Source organism: Cydia strobilella, chromosome 21 (genome assembly GCF_947568885.1).
Source record: "Cydia strobilella chromosome 21, ilCydStro3.1, whole genome shotgun sequence".
NCBI lineage: Eukaryota > Metazoa > Arthropoda > Insecta > Lepidoptera > Tortricidae > Cydia > Cydia strobilella.
This window is the reverse complement of record NC_086061.1, coordinates 9,058,782-9,081,019: the sequence shown is the minus strand read 5'-3', so window position 1 is coordinate 9,081,019 and position 22,238 is coordinate 9,058,782. Positions and strand designations below refer to the sequence as shown.

General features: G+C 39.5%; 3 protein-coding genes and 1 non-coding gene across 4 annotated transcripts in view; 3 read left to right on the top strand and 1 right to left on the bottom strand.

The window, feature by feature from the left end:
* LOC134750990 (NADH dehydrogenase [ubiquinone] 1 beta subcomplex subunit 3) overlaps positions 1–22,238 on the top strand; it is a 519,415-nt gene that overhangs the window by 206,078 nt on the left and 291,099 nt on the right. The window lies entirely within an intron of this gene.
* Positions 1–22,238, bottom strand: part of LOC134751280 (uncharacterized) — a 223,096-nt gene that overhangs the window by 150,860 nt on the left and 49,998 nt on the right. The window lies entirely within an intron of this gene.
* On the top strand, positions 10,227–10,299 carry Trnaa-agc (transfer RNA alanine (anticodon AGC)). The gene has a single exon. It is a non-coding gene; the product is annotated as a tRNA-Ala (tRNA).
* Positions 14,046–14,766, top strand: LOC134751279 (uncharacterized). The gene has a single exon (XM_063686663.1). The coding sequence runs from the start codon at positions 14,050–14,052 to the stop codon at positions 14,764–14,766; it is 717 nt and encodes a 238-aa protein (XP_063542733.1). The 5' UTR covers positions 14,046–14,049.

Sequence of the window (22,238 nt, the reverse complement as noted above, 5' to 3'; positions counted from 1 at the left end):
AAAATTCATCCCCTAAGGTGGTGAAAAAGGGGTTGAAAGTTTGTATGGAGATCATTTTTTTTTGAGTGCGGGACTTAAAACTTCGTATAAAAGCATATTATTAAAATAAAAGAAAAGTGATTTCAGCGTTTTTAAAAATTCATCCCCTAAAGTGGTTAAAAAGGGGTTGAAATTTCGTCGTGGTCCTAATTTTATTTTAAATACTTGAAACTTCATAGAAAGATATATAATTAAAAGAGAAAAAAACTTATTTCAGCATTATTGAAAATTCATCCCCTAAGGTGGTAAAAATTGGGTTGAAACTTTGTATGGCGATCAAATATTTTTTTGAGTGCGGGACTTGAATCTTTGTATAAAGGCATATTATTAGAATACAAGAAAAGTAATTTAAGCGTTTTTAACTATTCATCCCCTAAAAGGGTTAATCCACGCGTACGAAGTCGCGGGCAACAGCTAGTCATCATATATTTTGACTAAAATTTAACATAATAAAGACACTATCGCCTCGACTCGCTTGCATTTGACAAGCAATTAGAATTACAACAATATAACAAAGAGAATTTGGGATCTCGTTTTAATTATTTTTGCCGTTTTTGCCCTACATGAAGTAGATGTTCTTGAAACTTCACTCAAGTTTATCGTTATAAGAAATAATATGACAAATACTGACGATTGTGACAAACAATAGGATATGAAAGTCGCTAGGGACATCATACCTACTTATTATTGTCACTTTGAGAAGGTACGTAATGGTACTGATATTTATTAAATTCCTAGCGTATTTGACAAAGTGCGGGGTGGAATAAATAAATTTTCTTTGATGTGCGTGGAAATATTTCCATTATATTCATGATATAGACCAGGGTCTCTAGAAAAGTGTCCTATGCATAACTATTAGACCATAGATTGGCGGGCAATTCAAGGGGCTGGTGGGGGTAATGACTCCACTTTTCAGTATAGCAACATCGTGCTTCTTGAAGCCTAGGAACACAACTACAATCAATAGTCAAACTGTGTTGTAATAATAGGCTCATATTAATCACATTTAAAATTGGGTATATCGCGAATTTTTTTTGTTACCTTTATTAACTTTGTAACGGTAATAATAGGCTGCAAAATATCGTGTTAAGCCGCGTTTTCACTTAGTTCAAGTGATCAATAACACCAATTTAAATTATTTTTAAAAGCCTGGGGCCCATTTCTCAAACGACGAACGAGGAGTGCCTTTTCAAAAGGGCTTATTTTTGTATGGTGTTGGCGGGACACATCTTTTCAAAACATCAGAATGTCCAGCATCATCCAACACTACGGTCTCACAGTCTATGTCTCGCTTGCTCCTTTATCAGGTGGACTACAGGATCCCAAGCTGGTGGTAGAGAAAAGCCATCTTCCCTATTAAAGTTTGGATATTTCTTAATCTCAATGGCCTCGCGCAGCATTCTGGGTATGTAACGCTTCTCCTTGGCGTAGTGTTGGATGATGCTGGACATTCTGATGTTTTGAAAAGATGTGTCCCGCCGAGTTTGTTGCCGGTCCCATATTGGGATACCCTCCTACAATTTAGGAGGGAATTAAATCTTCTCGGGTCCGTGGTGTAGGGTTGGAGCCGGCATAGTTTTTTATCGCGTATATAATATATATCTTTACTTGAAAAATAATTATAGTGTATAACTAGCCTTATGAACCGATTTTGCATGTACAACCAGCCTTAAAGTTTGTAGTCTATGATTGTTCATTATTTTAGTATGTGGGTATTTTTGCATTTTGTAATTTTTCCTCAGTCACCCGTTGACCACGAACTGTAAAGAGTTCGAAACGTCGGGATGAATTATAAATTCAATATACGCGATATAATCCGTTGTCATAGTTTTATTTCATGAGTAACTATCGCGGTAACCGAAGACAATATTAAGAGATTGTAAATTAAATCTCTACATTTTCCTTAAGGAAAGGAATTTTCAATTTTCCCTGTGGGACCATCAGTTACAAGGAAAATCGCAATTGGACCGCCATATGTGTGTGTCGCAGAAAATGGCGACGATCAGAATAGTACATTGTATATTAAGGGCGGTAAACAAGAATTTACGAACGAGTGTGAATTGAAGCTCGAAGCCGAAGGCGAGGGCTTAATTAACACATGTTCGTAATTCCTGTACCACCCGCACACACAATGTTTTTCATCACACTTGGGAGGAAAAAAAAAGGAAATGAATAAAACTTCTGCCTAATTTCGTAAAATTACAACCCTAGATCTGAATTTACGGACCGCATCACCTAGCAAGTGTGATGAAAAAATACATACAATACAGCCCTAGGCCGAAATTTAGGGATTACGGAACGCATCGCCTACGTGTAATAACACCTTTTTATGAGGAAGTGTGATAAAAAGGAAGTGGTTCAATCTTACATATGTGTGGTGGTCAAAAATCGTGAGTTCAAACATCGATGTGCTGTATAGAGCAGAAAAGATCGTTCTCGGAAAAAATTGCAAAATGATAACTAAAAGTTCGGTCAGGATCCTTATTATCATACACGGACAAGAGGGATCGACTGATCTCTGCATATTTTTTTATACTACGTCGGTGGCAAACAAGCATACGGCCCGCCTGGTGGTAAGCAGTCTCCGTAGCCTATGGACGCCTGCAACACCAGAGGTGTTACATGCGCGTTGTTGACCCTAATACCCTCTCTGAGCTCTGGCAACCTTTACTCACCGGCAGGAACAACACTATGAGGTCTATGAGTAGGGTCTAGTGTTATTTGGCTGCGCTTTTCTCTAAGGAGGTGGTACTTGACTGAAAGAGATCCCTCATAGGGATAAGTCCGCCTTTGTACATTGTATATATTTTCGTTCTTTTATTGTGTTTGTCTTAAGTCTGTCTGTCTTAAGTACAATAAAGTGTTTACATACATACATTCATACTTCCGCAGTTGAGCTCTGCTCTAGATCTGCAATGACATCCGCTGTGTCACACAAAGCGAGATGATATTCATTTACAGTGCCCATACCTCTCTTTTGGACGTAGTTTAAGGGCATACCCGGGCCCATAATCGGTCGGCCGGACGGGTGCTCGTATATATAATGGTATGCAATTATAGAAATTTATATCTATTTAGGCCCTAACTTCACAAACTCTACACCTTAGTTAACATATGTGGGAAATAGTAAATACATTTCTCACCTTACGCGCATGTGACGGTAGCGAAACGGCCAAGCCACATATTTTGACGAAGGTGATTTTGATCTGATAACTTTTTGACAGTGCGAGCCTTATAGTTTCGTCTTGGCAACATTTTACATGAAATATTTTTGGTGGGATATATTTCCCAAAAAGTATTATAAACGATCCAAAGTTGCAGGATGAGACTAGGTGAAATTGAATCAAAATACGTCGCCTCGTTGTATAATAAAGTAAATGCTATTAATATATTTAATTGAATACGTTCTATTTCAATTGAAATGCTGAAAATGTAGTCGTAACTCATTAGGGACAAGAGTCCACAGGCAAATTTAACTAAATCTCCCCTATTGTAAATATAGCACCGCTTTCGATAAATGTTAATTCAATTAACAAAATGGAATGTCCCAATTTAGATAATGTCTGCCAAATCAACGTCTCTCAGGTCAATTCGAAGGTACACTAATATTAGAATGACATCTAACTTCACGGCCACCACGAGTTGGCATTTGATATTTACGTTAGCGACTGCGTGAACTCGATCGTATTCCCTCTCTATCACACCAATACATCAGTGCGAGCGACGTGGATGGAGCGATCGAGTTTACGCAGTCGCTAATGTAAATATAAAGTATCAACACATGGTATGGCTACTGATGTCATTCAGTTATCGTGTATTTCACTCGTACTCGACGCGTACAAGTGTTGGCGCGGGCAAGACGCGTGATAACTAAATAACATGATTCAAATATCATTTTGATGTGAAGTACGTTCGAATTGGCCTGTAGGTGAGTGAAACTTAATGAATATGTAACATGTGAATTTAAATTGCATGTTGTTTATGTTGAGGTTGGGGTTACTTATCGAAGTTGGAAATGTCAACTTAACTGACAAATAATTCACATAATGTGGGAAATATATATTTTTTCGGTTAGACCCTTATTTTTTATTTATCGTATGGCATATTTACATGTCACTGGATTACATATTATAAAAGGAAAAAAATAAAATTCTGTCTTGAGTGACTCCAAGGAGTCCAAGGTACTTGGGGTGCGGGTTATGTTTAAGCATTGTGCCTTTAAACTTGACGGTCAGTGTTTTTTCTGCAAGCTTATTGCTAAGGTGGAAGTAGCAGGCTTCCGTCTTACCTACTTGGATTATTAAACAATAATACATTGTTATTTACAACGATGGGACTTAATCGCGTAAAATAAGTCACAAACTCACAAGCGGTATCGAACCTTTAAGTCTAAGGAGAGACTTCGCCTCCTTGTGTGTGTTCTACCGCTTGTACAATGGGCTGTGCTCTGAAGAATTGTTTGACATGATGCCAACGGCCGCTTTCTATCACCGCACCGCTCGCCATCGGCAGGGTGTTCATCCTCACACCCTAGCACCTAAATGGTCGCGTACTGTGCGGTTTAAGAGGAATTTCCTCCCGCGTACGCTTCGGCTGTGGAATGAGCTCCCTGCCGAGGTTTTCCCGAGGGGCTACAGTATGGGGTTCTTCAAAAAAGGAGTGTACAGGTTTTTAAAGGGTCGGCAACGCGCGTGTAATATCTCTGGTGTTGCAGGCGTTCATAGGCTACGGTAACTGCTTACCATCAGGCGGGCCGTATGCTTGATTGCCACCGACGTGGTATAAAAAAAAAAAAAAGTTTTAAATTCCGACGTTTCGAGGACGGCGTTGTCCCCGTGGTCTCGGAGAAGACTGGCTAAAGTTGACATCAACATCTTCTAAGCGCGCGAGTTTTAATAATGAGTAAAAATCGTGAAAGTTTAAATCAATAATACATTGTCTATCTAAACACTAACTACTGCATATAAGTGATACAAGGAAAAAATAAGCCAAGAATCAGGAAGTGTGAGACTTGTCCTGATTATTTTCCAATAAGTAATTAACCTGATTTAAAAGGCGATGCCACCGCCAGTAATCTCTTGAGTGCAATTGATCTGATTCAATTGGTACAGATCTTTAGAGGCTGATAAAAGGAATTTTACAGTGAAAAGTGCATTATAATGTTACAAGTACGATGCTTACTTTATATAAATAATTTTTAATTTAAGCGTTATGTTGTATCTTCTTGCTTGTTGTATTTAACTATTTGTTCATTGTATGTTATTTTATGTATCTTTTCTTCTTGTCTGTTACCTTCCCTGATTCTTCTCACTTGATGGTCTCATCGGAAGATCAGCGCTGGAAGTCACCAGCAACATGCTGAGATGAGGCCATTTCGTGGCACTTTAATCTTATTTTATGTTTTCTTTTGTATTATGTAATGTCTTGTTTGTTTGTGCTTACGAATAAAATCTCATTCTATTCTATTCTATTTTATTCTATTCTATTCTATTCATTATAATGGCATTAATGGACGTGTAAAGGGGCCTTTTATATGATTTAATTATCATGTCCAGTCGCCATCAGATATGTATATCGGAGCGGCCAAGGTGCTCTATTGTTAAGGCGCTAGAGTGTGTGTTCAGATATTTTTGAGCACCTCGGCTGCTCCGATACAACTGATGGCGACTGTAATAGGATAATTTGATTTTATCACTGTTAATACTCTACAAATTAAATTACTTTCTATGAATGGATTGTTAACCAAGGGATGAAAGGCACTTAAACCTGCCGAGGTTGTTTGGCGCTCGAACGCAGTGAGAGCGCCAATAGTCCGAGGCTGAAATGATACCTTTCAACCGAGTTAAACACTATACTTTTCATTTCGAATACGAGGAAAGTAAAATGCATGTAATAAAACTATGAAAACGGATTATATCGGATTATATCCCCACAGTCGAGCGCAGGCCTGCCATTCTGCCTTTTGTCAGGGGGGTCACGGACAGGATCAGCCACATCTTGAAGCGTGCTTCTATAAAAACATATTTCAAGCCAATGAAGAAGATGTCACAATTCCTGAGGCCTGTAAAATGCAATACCCCTCTACAGACTGCAGGAGTGTACAGGCTGGACTGTGAGTGTGGCCTATCATATGTCGGGCAGACGAAACGGAGCATTTCCACTCGGGTGAAGGAACACATAGCTGATGTCAAGCACCGTCGACCTAGGTCTGCTGTCTGTGAGCATGTCATGGATAAAGCCAATCACTCAATCAAGTTTGATAAGCCTCTGGTTCTTGCCAAGGAGAAGCGTTACATACCCAGAATGCTGCGCGAGGCCATTGAGATTAAGAAATATCCAAACTTTAATACGGAAGATGGCTTTTCTCTACCACCAGCTTGGGATCCTGTAGTCCATCTGATAAAGGAGCAAGCGAGACATAGACTGTGAGACCTTAGTGTTGGATGATGCTGGACATTCTGATGTTTTGAAAAGATGTGTCCCGCCGAGTTTGTTGCCGGTCCCATATTGGGATACCCTCCTACAATTTAGGAGGGAATTAAATCTTCTCGGGTCCGTGGTGTAAGGTTGGAGCCGGCGTAGTTTTTTTTTTTGATCGCGTATATATATATATCTTTACTTAAAATAATTGTTGTGTATAACTAGCCTTATGAACCGATTTTGCGTGTACAACCAGCCTTAAAGTTTGTAGTCTATGATTGTTCATTATTTTAGTATGTGGGTATTTTTGCACTTTGTAATTTTTCCTCAGTCACCCGTTGACCACGAACGCTGTAAAGAGTTCGAAACGTCGGGATGTATTATAAATTCAATATACGCGATATAATCCGTTTTCATAGTTTTATTTCATGAGTAACTATCGCGGTAACCGAAGACAATATTAAAATGCATGTGTTTTTTTTAACATAAATTTTTTATAGTATTTCTTGAGGGTGCTTTCACTTAACAATTTAGGAAAAAGTATCATTATTTAACTTAACAAGATTTTGTCGTAACCTAACCTCTTATCTGTGTGTGATAATAAAGGATCCTGCATGAGTTCTGACCGATTTTTTTGACATATTTTAGCATTTTTTTCAAGAACGATTTTTATTACATGAAATGTTATATTTATAATATGAAATACTCTACGTACTCCGAACAGTTGGCTACTTTAAAACGTATTTAATCGAATAAGCCTTTCGCAATAAAGGTACTAACCACAAGTGACGTCAACAATTTATGTCCACGCTAACAAGCCGACGGAACCCTTCGTTTAATGAGCCCTTAATCGAAATGGGATCAGGGTTAAGATAAAGTTAGATTAAATGATAGTAGTACAGCCACCATCAAAAGTGTCTACTCTCTCGTGTCTATTATCTAATAGCTTAATAATAAATATGTACGTATATGTATGTACAAGCTTTTATAGTTTAATGTACTTTTCTTTCCACTTTCTTTCAATACTCATCGAGAAAATTCTACCAACCTCAAACACAAATAATTTGTGCTGTTTTATCACACAGTTCCTATGGCCACCTCCTGTCTCCATCATCAGATCAGCTCCAAGTCATCGTAATATTGTATTGTCATCCGATTTACATATGTTTGCAAAATTTCAGCTTAATCGGAAATCGGGAAGTGGGTCTTAGCTTGCAAGATTTGACCCACACTAACTAACTAACAAACCAACATAGGTACATACTAAAACAAGGCAAGTTAATTAAAAGCTTGTAAAAAGAGATAAATGCCTCTGGGGTAGAACAATTAGACTGTGGCAGATATTTTTGACCACTAATTGTAGAGATTTATCTCTCTATATATTGTATATACAGATGTCAATCACAATGAAAAAATCAACGATGATCAACTCTGGTCAAGCGCAATTGGTAACGCATTGGACCGGCAATCCAAGGATGTGGGTTCGTGTCCCACGTTGACCAGAGTCATAGAGTAACTTATACTAGAGCGGTACTGTCATAGTAAATTTTGTAACCCCAGTAAATTCACTGCCATCTGTCGACACACTTTAAAACTAAAAATTAAGATTTATAAAAATACGATAGAATGTATTTAAATATAGATAAATGATTTTTTTTATTTGCATTAATAATTTTTTTGATTTTGACCCATGTTCTTTCACTGATATGCGTTAAAATTGTTAAATAACAAACGAAACCGTCAACGCCATCTATACGACTGTAGGCCAAAACTAGTAGCGCCCTCTGAACGAGAATCAAATTTTCTTGATTTTCGAGGCACGTTTTTTCCTTAGACTGTATCTATCTATTACGGAGTTATATCTATCTTTGACCAGAGTTGATCATCGTTGATTTTTTCATTGTGATTGACATCTGTATAATAAATATACAATATATAGATTGTAATAATGTGGTACGTCCCACAATAAAAAAGGAAAAATATATTAACAGATTTATTTCCATTTGGAAAAATAATTGAGGGCGGTAGAATACTTTTGGCGCGTCGTTTCATCAGCTATTTTACTGACTGACCTACGGAACAACAAACTAGAATAATATATTGAATTAAACTAACACGAATTTCACGATTTTCGGAAGATGTTGATACAATTCCTCGCCAGTCTGCCTGTGACTACGAACGTAACGTCACGTTCGAAACGTCAGGCCATAAATAAACGTAAGTTTTTACGCGATAAAGTCCAGTGTTAGCTTAAAATTATGAACTAGAATAACTATAGAAGTCTAGAGCTCAAAAATGACCCCATTTTTTTTGTGCCCTAAACGCCTTAACTATACAAGGTGCCTAGCCAAGATGCCAATCGTTTGGGCTACGACATCGAAACGCTATCTGTCTCTGCATCGCACTCATGTGTAAGCGTGATAGAGAGACAGAAAGCGTTTCGTTGTCGTAGCGCAAACGATTGGTACCTTGGCTAGGCCCCCAGCGCGTAGTTTGACATCGCCTAATATTGTAATACCGCCGCAAAAAGTCGCCGTGTGCGTCCTCTAATCCTCGTCCTCCCTTCCGTCGTGTTTTAAAATTCGCCACTCGTTGCGAATTTCTTATTCGTACCTGATTGTTATTTTTAATAACCTGTTTGTTTAATGTTAATTTTAAGTTTCATGGCGCATTGGATTTCTGTAAAGTCGTGTAACATATTTTCAAATAAAATAAATAAATAAAATTCGTATGTGTACAAACACCACACCTAAACACCTAAACAGTTTTACAGTACGGCCCTTAACATTTTTGACGAAGTTACGTAATGTGCTTATTATAGCAAAGTATGTCGTAATGGAGCACCAGATGTAGTTACTGTAAATATTATTAAAGGCGGTCATACTTCCCTACAATTTATTTACACTGCAATTATATAAAGTAGTAATAATAATATGACAAATACAAATTTCATTCCACCATTAGATTTTATAGAATGGTCTCAGATGGTTCAAACGCTTGCCTATCGGTCTGTCAATTCGAACACCATTAAACATGATTGATAACATGGGTTCTTACGAAATACTCGTAAAGTCGTTCCTCAATTTCCGGCACACGGAAAAAATTGGAGCTTGGAAAAATAACTTTTTCACCTCAGTAGCTCGAACAAGCCTACTTTCGTCACTCCCTGGAGTGATGAAAGTGCGACTTTCCTCACTCCAGGGAGTGAAACAAAGTAGCTTTTTAATTTAGTTAAGGCCATAAACTGCCAATTCATACTTTTATAAAAAAACATTCTCTGTGTAATTCGAATTACATTTTAACCTTTAATTTGTTCTCACTACTGAGGTGAAAATTATGTGTGCAACACGAGAGCAAAGTTATTTTACATCTCGTGTTTTTGAGTCCCTCGCTACGCTCAAGATTCTAACTTAGAATCACTCGCTTCGCTCGTGAATCAATTATAGAATCTTTCGCTTTCTCAGGACTCAAAATAAACACTCGCAAGAAAAACCAACTTTCCTCTCTTGTTGCACAAATAACTATTTCGAAACGCTGTACACAAACTTTGTGTTATCTAAGCTTAGAAATAAATTAAAAGTGGAAAAGTTCACTTTTTTGGGTGGGACTTGAACCCACGACCACTGGATAGCTAGCCGTGCCATCTGAGCTACCAAGACCGTACCCAATACAGCGAATATTTCTACCATATATGAGCCTAAGGGAGGCTGTAGCGACATCTACAGTAAGAGTCTTACACTTCTTAAACGGCTATCGTAACGGGTACGGTCTTAGTAGCTTAGATGTCAGAGCACTGGGCTAGCGATCCAGTGGTCGTGGGTTCAAGTCCCACCCAAGACAATGCATTTTTTCCACTTATATTTGTTTCTAAGCTTAATATCATCGTTTCTGCTTGTTCCAAAATTAATTTTGTGTCGTCTTTATATTATCAAATAAATGACAAAACAAAAAGGTGTTCAGCAACATATGTATTTTAAGCATACCCTTACTAATATTATTAATGCGAAAGTAAATCAAGGTTCGAACGCCACAAGTTCCATAAGTACATGTTACATAAAGCAACTGAGCTAAGCCGTTAACCCTCCCAAACCCCTGCCTAGATACAGGGGTGAAACCCCATGGCCTTGCGCTGTTGGCCTACTGACCGAGCTGATAGTCTATCGCTAAAATCACTTACGCATTCAAAGGTTTCTAGACGTGGATAAAATGGGATTCAGCATTGTTTTTAGATAGCCCGTGATATATTTTAACTAAGATCATGTGGCGATGACTGGTACCTACATATAATTTTTGATTGGGTAAACCATCATAGGTCTTAGGCAAAGAGGATATAATAAGATAGAGCGGTACTGTTATAGTAAATTTTGTAACCGCTGTAAATTCACTGCCATCTATCGTCATACTTTAAAACTAAAAATGAAGATTTAGAAAAATACGTTAAAATGTATTTAAATATGGATAAATGATTTTTTTATTTGTATTAATTATTTTTATATGATTTTGACCTATGTTCTTTCACTGATGTGCGTTAAAATTATAAATAACAAACGAAACCGTCAACGCCCTCTATACGAGAGTAGGCCAAAACTAGTGGCGCCCTCTGATCGAGAATCAAATTTTCGTGATTTTCGAGGCACGTTTTTTCCTTAGACTGTATCCATCTATTACGGAGTTATATCTATCTTTGGTCTTAGGTTAAGAAACTTTCGTATTTGAATACGTACTTCGTTTAGACACGGTCAGAGAGGAAAAGCTTCCTTCTTTCTGCTCTACCGACCTCCTATAAGTGAATATGTGTACAAACGCAAGAGTAGAAGACGACGTCAAGAGTCGAGAGCTCGTAGACGGTTTTATCTGATAGACGGTCTTTTCCATATTGACATTGACAAAATGCACAAACACATACTTAAAAATGGTCTCAATATTACCAAAAAAATGCCTGTTTGATGCGATAAAATTCCGTTTAATGGCTATTTTAAATTGTGAGGGAGACGTAACCATGGCAACCACTTGCACAAAAGCATGGAGACTATATAAAGGAGCCAAATCTCTATGTATGAAAAGTGTCCATCAAAAAACAGTAATTAGGCGGCGCCACCCCGAAATACTACCAAAAACAACCTACGTAATTTGGTCGGGTTATTTGTTGCCTTATATGGTTCATGTTATACTCATGTCCCAGAGCCTAACTAGCGCCACCGGGGAGATTAGGAACTATTATTTAAAGCTGAAAGCGGTCACTTTTGCAACAATTCTGCCATAAGAGATTGGCATCCTTTCTGGTAATCCATACACAAAAGCTTGCCGAAAAGTTGGTTGCCAAGTGAAATTCGGATAAAAGTTCGGCGAAAAATCAAAACACCAGTTATTTTATTAGTATATAGTTACTAAAAGTACATAACATAAGCTATCTATTGGTGAAAGAAATCAACGTGTAATAGTTAATTGTTTTCTTGAGGTAAATAGCATGGAAATTGACAGACGAGCTGTCAATATCAAAACGTCAAGTTAGCGGTCCCGCGGGCGCCTGTCAAACAGAATTGACCTTTCAACCTGTCAAAACAACGGCCGCGGCATTTCATGGTGGTAAACGTTTCGATAACAACTTTTACCAATAATTGACAAATTGAGACATTAATGGGGTTGGCAACTTTCAAAGGTTTGCAGAGATGGCACGTACCATCATAGCTTGCCCCTTTTTCTATGACATTTGGCGTAAAGTGCTGGCATCCAGGGCATTAAAAAACAAAAATTTGACACAATTCTAGGGATTGACAGGGCAAGCTATGCAGGCGCCATCTGCTAATTATTTCGACCGGCCAACCCCATTGGGACCCTGCACGATGGCAGCGCCGCCTAGCGTTCGAAACAAGGTAGGTAGGCGCTGTCAAATAATGAGCGCAACAAAATAAAGATTCTTCCTAAAAAATATTTACTATAATGCACTTAACAATGTGCGGAATCTTTTCATTTTTAATGTTAAATACATTAGTTTTTGCTTTACTGACAAAAGTAAGAATTATCTGTGTATTTTATATTATTCGGTTTTGTGGAGTAATAAAGTTACCTTGCGGTGGTCCTTAGCTATGTTTAATAAACATCGATCCAGCAGTTTCAACAGTATCATCTCTTTTCAAAAATGATGCAAGGTATTTTTGGTATAAAATGGATTTTTTGGCATAATGCGTACGGGTTTTTTTTATAGTTAGTTATTCTATACTAACTAGCGGCTCACAAAATACACACACGAGTATGGTCTAAAATTTAAAATCTACCTTACAGATTCGAGTAAATTAGATTTAACAAACAGAGTTGCGGACACACGGAAATGAAATAGCAAGGGTTCCGTTATTGCCGTTCGCTACGAAAACCTAAAAACGAACTAGGTGGGTACAGATACCTGCAATAATATGTTATTCTTCGGAGGCCGCAATAATATGTGACACGCTCTTATGGCTCTACAAATAAGATCGTGTCAGATATTTTTTGCGGCCTTCGTATTCGGATATAGTTTGATAGTTTTGTTTTTCGGCATCTGTACGATAGAACCTATTTCGCAGAAGCCGGTTAAAAAGCAAACATAGCCGAACTTAAACTTTCATTTGGCACACGGCCCGTGTCGTATGCCAAGGTGCAATGTTGTGCCAAGTTCTGATGCCAATATCAAGCTCTAAGCTGCTTTGGGCTTAACCTAGCTGGCTAATGTAGGCATAGTACGGATGTGATCAGTCATCGGATTTTAGGGGGCAAAATTAAATAGATTAATTGATTGATTGAAAATTAGATGACGGGTAGGGAGTTCCTATATCGATTAATAACTCATACGAGTATATCGATGATTTATCCACATACTAGTGAGCCTTCCCCTAGATGTTACCTACCTATACAAGGTGTAACAAAAAATTGCGGGAATCCAGTTAAGGGCATATTCGGTATCTGATGAGGGAAAAATAGAAAAAAAAAATTGTCGCGAAATTTTTTCGGGCTTTGTGTGGAGGGTTCGCCGGCCTGGACGACCTGTCCCATACAAAAAAAATCTTTTTCCTAATCAATACATGACATTTTGGATTTAATGACGGAAAAATGCAATGAAAAAATTGACATGGAAATTATATATATTATAGTCATATTTTCAAGAAAAACCTTAAAAGGATTAGGTTGGCTCGAAAAAAAAATCACGAAAATGTCTAATTTTAATTTATTTTCAATTGTATACGCGTTACCCTGCATACAATAGCAGTATAATATTAGCATAAAATAGCTAATTATATAGCCCAGGGATTTGACCCGCAGAATTTTAAACAAAATCTCTGACTGAATATCTATGATAACTGTGATGTATGCATACTGCATGTAGGATGATTATGTCTTCTGTTGACATGTGTCTATATTTCCGATGTTCATTCCTTAAATACATATAGTTTTGGTAGCACGTATTTTCAATGTTATCCCGTTATTCCCGTAAGTAGTCCCATATTCCACATTGGCGACGAGCTGGACTCGCGTTACGTGGTATTCGATGTTGGATTTTGCACGAGCTGTGTACCTTGTATAATATAAAAGTGCGGCGTGTTCTGTTGTGTGGGCGAAATGGCGGTCGGTAAAATTGAACCATTCGACGAGAACAAAGATAAGTGGTCGTCATACGTGGACCGTCTTGAACAATATTTTGTTGTCAATAGTGTTGATGAAACAAAGAAAGTTGCTACACTAATTACCTTAATCGGCGGCCCTACTTATGAACTGTTAGTAACCCTTTGTTCACCAAAGAAACCCCACGAATTGAAATATGATGACATTAATAAAATTATGCTACAACATCTGCAACCAACGCCTAGCAAATTAGCTGAGAGGTACAAGTTTCGACAAAGAACGCAAACTAAAAGTGAGTCTATTTCGGACTACGTGGCAGCTTTGAAGAAGTTAGCTAGAACGTGTGATTTCAAGACGGGATTAGACGAGAATTTAAGGGATCAGCTTGTCTGTGGATTGTTTAGCGAGACGATCAGACAGAGACTTTTTGCGGAAGATGACATTAAATTGTCAAAAGCTTACAAACTAGCCACCGCCTTAGAAGCGGCAGAGACGAACGCGGCGGCAGTGATGAACGGCAAGCGGCCGAACGACGACGGTGCAGTGGAATGTCATGCTGTCACGAGTGAAACTCACCGCAGCGAGGGACGACGCGCGGCAGCGGCAAGCGGCGAGCGAGCGCGAGGCCGTTACGGCGATGGCGCAGCCGGCGGGAGCGGCGCGCCGGGCGCAGCTGGGACTTCGGGCACGGGCCAGTGGCGCGGGTCAGGCTAGCGGAGCGACTCGCGGCCGCGGCGCCGGGAGAGGCTCGAGTCGCTCGACTTGTCGGGCTTGCGGCGGACAACATGATGCAGCCGGATGCAAATTTCGCGTATACGTATGTCGTGTATGTAATCGGGAAGGCCACCTCAAAAGAATGTGCCCTAAACTTGGCGCGGGCGGCGCGAGTTACACAGACGGCAATTACTTGGAAGAAGTAAATGATTCGGATACCGACGATAGTGTCGAGGTAATTACTCCCATTTATAACATAAGGTGTTCAAAAGACTATAAACCGTATACGTTAACCTTACTTGTTAATAATAAAGAATTGGAAATGGAGATAGACACGGGTAGCCGTATATCGTGTATTAGTTTAGATTGCTATCATAAAATGTTTAAGAACTGTGATTTAATAAATTCTAATCTGTTTTTGCGGTATTACACCGGTCCGCCCGTAACGGTTGTAGGCAAAATAAGGCCTTTTGTTAAATATAAAGATAAGGTAGGGGAATTCAATTTGTATGTCATGAATGATGGAAGGACATCTTTAATTGGTCGCGAATGGTTGGAGGAGCTGGATATTGTACACCGCGACAGTTTCCAGTGTAATAGTATAGTCACGGGAGGTAAATTTGATTTGCATTCATTCAGTTCCAGATACGCGCAGGTTTTTGAAGACGGGCTGGGGTGCTACACGGGCGAGCCGGTGGGCTTTCGACTGCGAGACGGCGCGATGCCCGTGTTCTTGCGCGCGCGCCCCCTGGCGTTCGCTTTGCGCGAGCCGGTCGACCGCGCGCTGGACCAGATGGTGAGTGACGGCATCATAACCCCGGTCGAGTGTTCGGACTGGGCCACGCCAATTGTACCAGTAGTCAAGTCGGACGGCTCGATTCGTATCTGTGCTGATTATAAACTTACGCTCAACAAATGGCTAGAAATAGATAGGTATCCTCTGCCTAGGATAGACGATTTGTTAGTAAAATTAAATGGCGGGGACAAATTTTCAAAAATCGATTTAAGTCAGGCTTATGCGCAATTTCCGTTGGATGATACCAAGAAGTTTACCACAATTAATACCCATAAAGGCCTATTTCAGTATAATCGCCTCGTTTATGGGCTCGCGTCAAGTCCTGGCATCTTCCAACGCAAGCTGGAACAAATGTTTGCTGACTTACCCACGGTTGGGGTCTATCTAGATGATGTGATAATAACAGCGAAAAACGACGATGAACATTTAAAAATACTTTGTCAGGTTTTTGACAGATTGCAAAAGTACGGTCTGAAAATAAAGAAAGAGAAGTGCACTTATTTTGCAGAGTCGGTCACATATTTAGGGTTTGTTATTTCTAGAGAAGGAGTATCAGCATGCTCAAGTAAAGTTGAGGTTATCAATAAAATGTCGAGCCCACAAAATGTTTCGGAGTTGCGATCGTTTCTTGGAATGATAATGTACTACGCAAAATTTGTTAAAAATTTAAGCACGATATTATCTCCGATGTATGAATTACTAAAAAAAGATGTTAAGTTCGTATGGAGTAAAGATTGTCAGGCCGCATTCGACAAAATAAAAAAAATGTTACAGTCAAGTGAGGTGCTGGCGCACTACTCGAGCGAGCTCCCGCTGGTGCTGACGACGGACGCGAGCAGCACGGGGGTGGCCGCCGTGATCGCGCACCGCACGCCGGGTGGCGAGCGGCCTGTTGCCTATGCGAGTCGAGTGCTAAGTTCAGCTGAGAAACACTATTCGCAGATTGAGAAAGAGGCACTTGCGATTATATATGGTGTTCAAAAATTTCACCAGTACTTATATGGAAGGAAATTTCTTTTGAAGACGGATCACAAGCCGCTGGTTACCATTTTTGGAGACAAAGCCGGAATACCTGCCATGGCTGCGAGTCGACTACAGAGATGGGCGGTGATCATGTCTGGGTATAATTTCGACATAGAGTATGTGCGGAGTGAAGAAAATGCAGCGGACGCCTTGTCGCGATTGATTACCGGGCCCGATAGAACGGTACGATCGGAGGTAACTTATCTTAATTACGTCCAAAACTTTTTACCTATAACAAGCACGGATATTAAGAAAGCAACGTGCAAAGATCCCATTCTAGTAAAGGTTTTGATGTATATTGCTTCGGGATGGCCTACTTATTGTGACGATGAGAGTCTTAAACCATATTACATCCGCAGAAACGAGCTGTACATGGAGGCCGGATGTGTACTATGGGGCTATAGGGTGATAGTGCCAACTGTTTTTCAAAATAAAATTTTACAAGAAGTACATGTTGGACATGTCGGCATGGTGAAAATGAAGAGCACGGCCCGTAGCTATGTGTGGTGGCCCGGCATCGACGCGGACGTGGAGCGCGTGTGCCGCGAGTGCGCCGCGTGCGTGGCTGAGAGCAGCGCGCCGCCCCGGGCGCCGCCCAAGCCTTGGCCGTATATTACAGAACCATGGACGCGTCTACATGTTGATTTTTTAGGCCCTATTGAAAACGAATCTTTTTTTGTTATTGTAGACTCGACGACTAAATGGATCGAAATTTTTCGAATGTTAAAAACGACTTCCTCATCGGTAATTAAAGTTTTGTGCGAAACTTTTTCTCGATTTGGTTTGCCTAGGTCGATTGTTTCGGATAATGGCCCTCAATTTTGTAGCGCACAATATGATCAATTCTTGCAATCAAACGGCATTAAAAAAATACTGACACCGACTTACCATCCCGCGTCGAACGGCGCTGCTGAAAACGCCGTAAAGCTTTGTAAAAAAGCAATCAAGAAAGCAAAGCGAGAGGGGGTGGATATCGACTTAGCCTTGCAAGCATATTTGATGGCGTACAGAAACGCAATTCACGGCACTACGGGCGATTCTCCTGCACTGTTGCTTCAGAAACGTAGGCTGCGCTGCCGATTAGATTTACTTCGTGGAGGGGAGGAGCGGGAGCGTACCGTGCAACGCGCGCAAGAGCGGCAAGTTAGAGCAGCTGGGGATCGTGAACGTCAATTTCAAGTTGGGGACCTGGTGCACATGCGTGAACAGGCAAATCCGGATAGGTGGGTAAAGGGTACAATTAAAGAAGTAGTAGGCTCTAGGAATTACATGGTGGAAAGGGCGGATGGTAAGCTAGTTAAAAAACATGTTGATCAAATTAAGCACAGTTTGCACAATGGTACTGGTACTCAGTTGGTGTGGCCCAGTTGAGATACGTCTGGTGAGGTGTCTGGTCCGGCCGACACTGCAGGGGCGAGTGTCGCGGCCGCGCATGAGCACGGGCCCGCGCCGGCCGCTGCTGAACAAGCGGTACCGTTGCCGAGAGCCCAGGCGGCTACTAGTAGTTATGGTCGGCCCTTAAAACCCGTTAGATACTTCCCTATGCCGGAAATTGATTAAAACTGTTATGTTATTTTTATATGAAGATTGCTTATTGATTGATTGTTTTGCTTATTAATGTAAATTCTCTAATGCAGTATAGTTATCTTAAAATAAGTGTGAGGGTGTGATGTATGCATACTGCATGTAGGATGATTATGTCTTCTGTTGACATGTGTCTATATTTCCGATGTTCATTCCTTAAATACATATAGTTTTGGTAGCACGTATTTTCAATGTTATCCCGTTATTCCCGTAAGTAGTCCCATATTTCACAATAACTATACTTCATAAGCACTTTCATAAATATTGTGGAAAAACGAAATTTATTTATTTATTTTATTGATAAGAATGTTTACATGACATTAAAGTTGAACCAATCTTTTGTTCCTTTCAAATTTCCTGGCGTTATGCCCCCTCTTAAACGGATCCCTGCATGCTATTTTTGTTACACCTTGTACCTATATATTCGTGCCATTTGTGTTTCCAATTTCCTCGCCAGCTGATGAAACAAAAGTCAGCGCAGAATTGGCTATAAAGGAAAACTCAAAGTGACTTAATACACACACAGTCACAGTTACTTAAATGTACGTCTTTCCTCGATCAGGAAAATAATCCTTTATAAAGTTTCACGTCTCAAAAATCCATTAGATTATAACTTTAGCGTATCGTTCGCTACGGAGCGGACGATTGGCATCATGGCTAGGCGCCCTGTAATCATAAGGGAAGTTTGTATTGCCTTTAATGGAAAGCTTCTAAAACAAACTTTGGCCCTAATAGGAAAAACCCCGAGTTTGATTTAATGAGTTTTCCGATACTGGATACAAGAATTACCATAGCAGTGCCTTGACTTGCAGGCCAATTCCAACGTACACTGACATCAGAATGATATTTTAATCATGTTATTTAGTTATCGTGCATCTCTCCAATACATGTACGGACAAGTATAGTCAGCATCAAAAGTAGCGGATCAAACAAGGCGTCAAAAGTATCTACCATTCCGTAACAGCCAAACAAAATGTGATGGTTCTATATGTAGAACAATTAAGTCCCCGGCAAGCTCGGCCGAATTGCACCTTCCCATACAAACGTAGTAAAACGTAGGAAAATTATGGGAAAAGTATACTCATCTCTTTCTTTTGGGTGCTAGTATTAGCGTAAGACAACGACAGTATGATTCCTCTGTCTATGTTTGAAATGAGACAGTCCTGGGCCCATGAGTACAGATGTGCTATACGCGTGCGCCCGTGAGGGACAGAACATACGCCCACATACGCCATGCAACAAAGTTATTGGTCGAGTTTATTAGTTGCCCACCGTAAACCGTAAACCATAGATAGATAGCAAGTGCAGTCAACAAGCCCGGGTTAAATGCTGCGTGTGTAAGAGCCATTATTACTCAAACGCTCTCATTTTAAAACTACGTGTTGGATTGCAATGAAACTTTGCAGATACAATGACATGAGGTATATCTAGGTCTGTCCTCACGCATCTCTGGTGGAAATGCAGTCTTCGAGTCAAAGGTGTGCAACTGCATTCTCTGTGTCAACTACCTGGACCAATAAAAATCATTTAAAGTTATTGTTTCATCCAGTTATATTAAAAAAGCTCTTAACTAATAAAAAAGTTTATTCATTAGCTGAAGAAACAGTCCAAGTTAAAAATGTAAACATCCGGTCAGCGGTCTAGCAATTAAAAATGAATAATGACCACGGAATATAATAATATCTGCCTACTTATTATTCGATCAAAATGGGAATGGATTTCGAAAGCAACAGGGGCTCGAACCCACAACCACCAAATTCACAAACACATATTTTTTTAATACCTATGTTAACAGTTCGTTTCTATAAAATCGTCCCTCAATTAATAATTTACAATGCTTCCAGCTCAATACAACTCGTTATAACAATATAAAGGGAATCATGATAACCCCAAAATACCTCAATCATCAAAATCCCAGTATTTACATTGGGTATTTGCCTAAATCCCTTCCAAGCCTAGTGGAATTGAATCGGCTTGTCAACTTACCTTTCTGGAGAACAAGACCTTACGATTGGGTCTGTTTTGTTAACTCGAGACTCTGCTGCGGCACATGCAAAATGGTGAATTTAAATGGATTGGTATGTGTGTCTCGCTCTGGAGATATGTTGGGCGATTCACACACTATACTTCACGCGTAGTATGACAGTTCCTCCAAGTCACTTTTGGATAGGCTTAATCTATATAATAATTGAAGAAATATGTTTTTACCGTATTTCTATTAATTTAATGTTACTTTTCAAAATAAATTAACGTATACCCGGGTAAGACCGGACTATTTTTCGGCGAGTTGGAAGGCTGTCACAAAAAAATATATTACATATTTCTCACTAACTTTTACCGCCGAATGTTTATTGCAAATGATAAAAAAGAAAACAAATTTTATTAATAATTCACTTACTGCCCGTTAATAAAGTAGTTTAGGAGTAATCTACACTCAAAGTTGAATAACATTTTTTTCAAGACCCTCTTGGACTTAGATCGGACTAACTGGTCATCAATGGACGCGCGAGGTGTATTCATATTCATATTATTTATTTCGTATGTGTACAGATACATTACACGTCAAAACATAACATATAATATAACACCAAGATGGCCCCGAGCTCTATCCAGCCCTTTGTGTTGTACTGAGCATGATTTACAAAAAAAAACCGGCCAAGTGCGAGTCGGACTCGCGCACCGAGGGTTCCGTACTTTTTAGTATTTGTAGTAGCGGCAACAGAATTACATCATCTGTGAAAATTTCAACTGTCTAGCTATCACGGTTCATGAGATACAGCCTGGTGACAGACAGACAGACGGACAGCGGAGTCTTAGTAATAGGGTCCCGTTTTTACCCTTTGGGTACGGAACCCTAAAAAACTGATGCCAATGTGGAGAAGAGCGTGCATTTCACGAATGAGAACAGTTATTGTTTTACAAGGGAACAGTTGTTGTTTAACCCCCTCGTACCTTGAAACCATCGCAAGGTTTTCGAACCACCTCACAGTTTGTAGACTAATAATAATTACTAGTCTAATACAACGAGAAAGGATCTTGTAAGCACAAGTTACGGATTACTGACGTTATTGGATTGGAATTATATTTGTTGGTGCTGAATGTAGACTCAGTTGTATTTAACTTGGACATACAAAAGTCAACCCCAGGTCATCTCGAGTGGTAGAAAAACATGTTTTTCACGATTGAGAGTGAGAGTCAATAAAGATCTAAAAACCATGTTTTATTCAAATAAAGGGAAAAGGTATTTTCTATGAATACTATATATTTATTTTGAATTTATAATAACTTTTTGGCGAGTGGACATAATATTATTTATGAAGTCATAAGAGAGTTTGCTGCTCGCAAAATATTATTTAAGGTGACTTTATCTTTATCAAACCTTGCTGTAGTTGACCCGTTGACCACGAACGCTGTAAAGGGTTCGAAACGTCGGGATGTTTTATAAATTCAATATACGCGATATAATTCTAAGCATTGAACACATAATCCGTTTTCATAGTTTTATTTCTTTCTGTAGTGTTAAATATTAGATTGAATTGTCATTTAAACTTCCAAAGCGCTCAATGTATGCTATTTCACTATAAAGGAATACAATAAAAAGTTTTTGAAGTACCCTTTGTGAAGTACAGCAGTAATTGTCACTTTTAAACAACGCCTGCAGCTTTCTGAATAGCAAGAGATTAAATGAGAAGAGCGATATTGTCATGACATTTTATACGGGCGTTTTAATTTCCGAATTGCTTCAGGCTTATAAATACGTATTTCCGTTGACTTTATATGTGTGGCTTGCAGAGCGGTTATTTGTCAGAATTTTAATCATTATGGTTACTTTTTTATATCACGTCAGTGGTTAACAAGCATACGGCCCGCCTGATGGTAAGCAGTCACCGTAACCTATGGACGCCTGCAACACCAGATATATTACATGCGCGTTGCCGACCCTTTAAAAACCTGTACACTCCTTTTTTGAAGAACCCTATACTGTAACCCCTCGGGAAAACCTCGACAGGTAGGTCATTTCACAGCCGAAGCGTCCGCGGGAGAAAACTCCTCTTAAACCACACAGTAC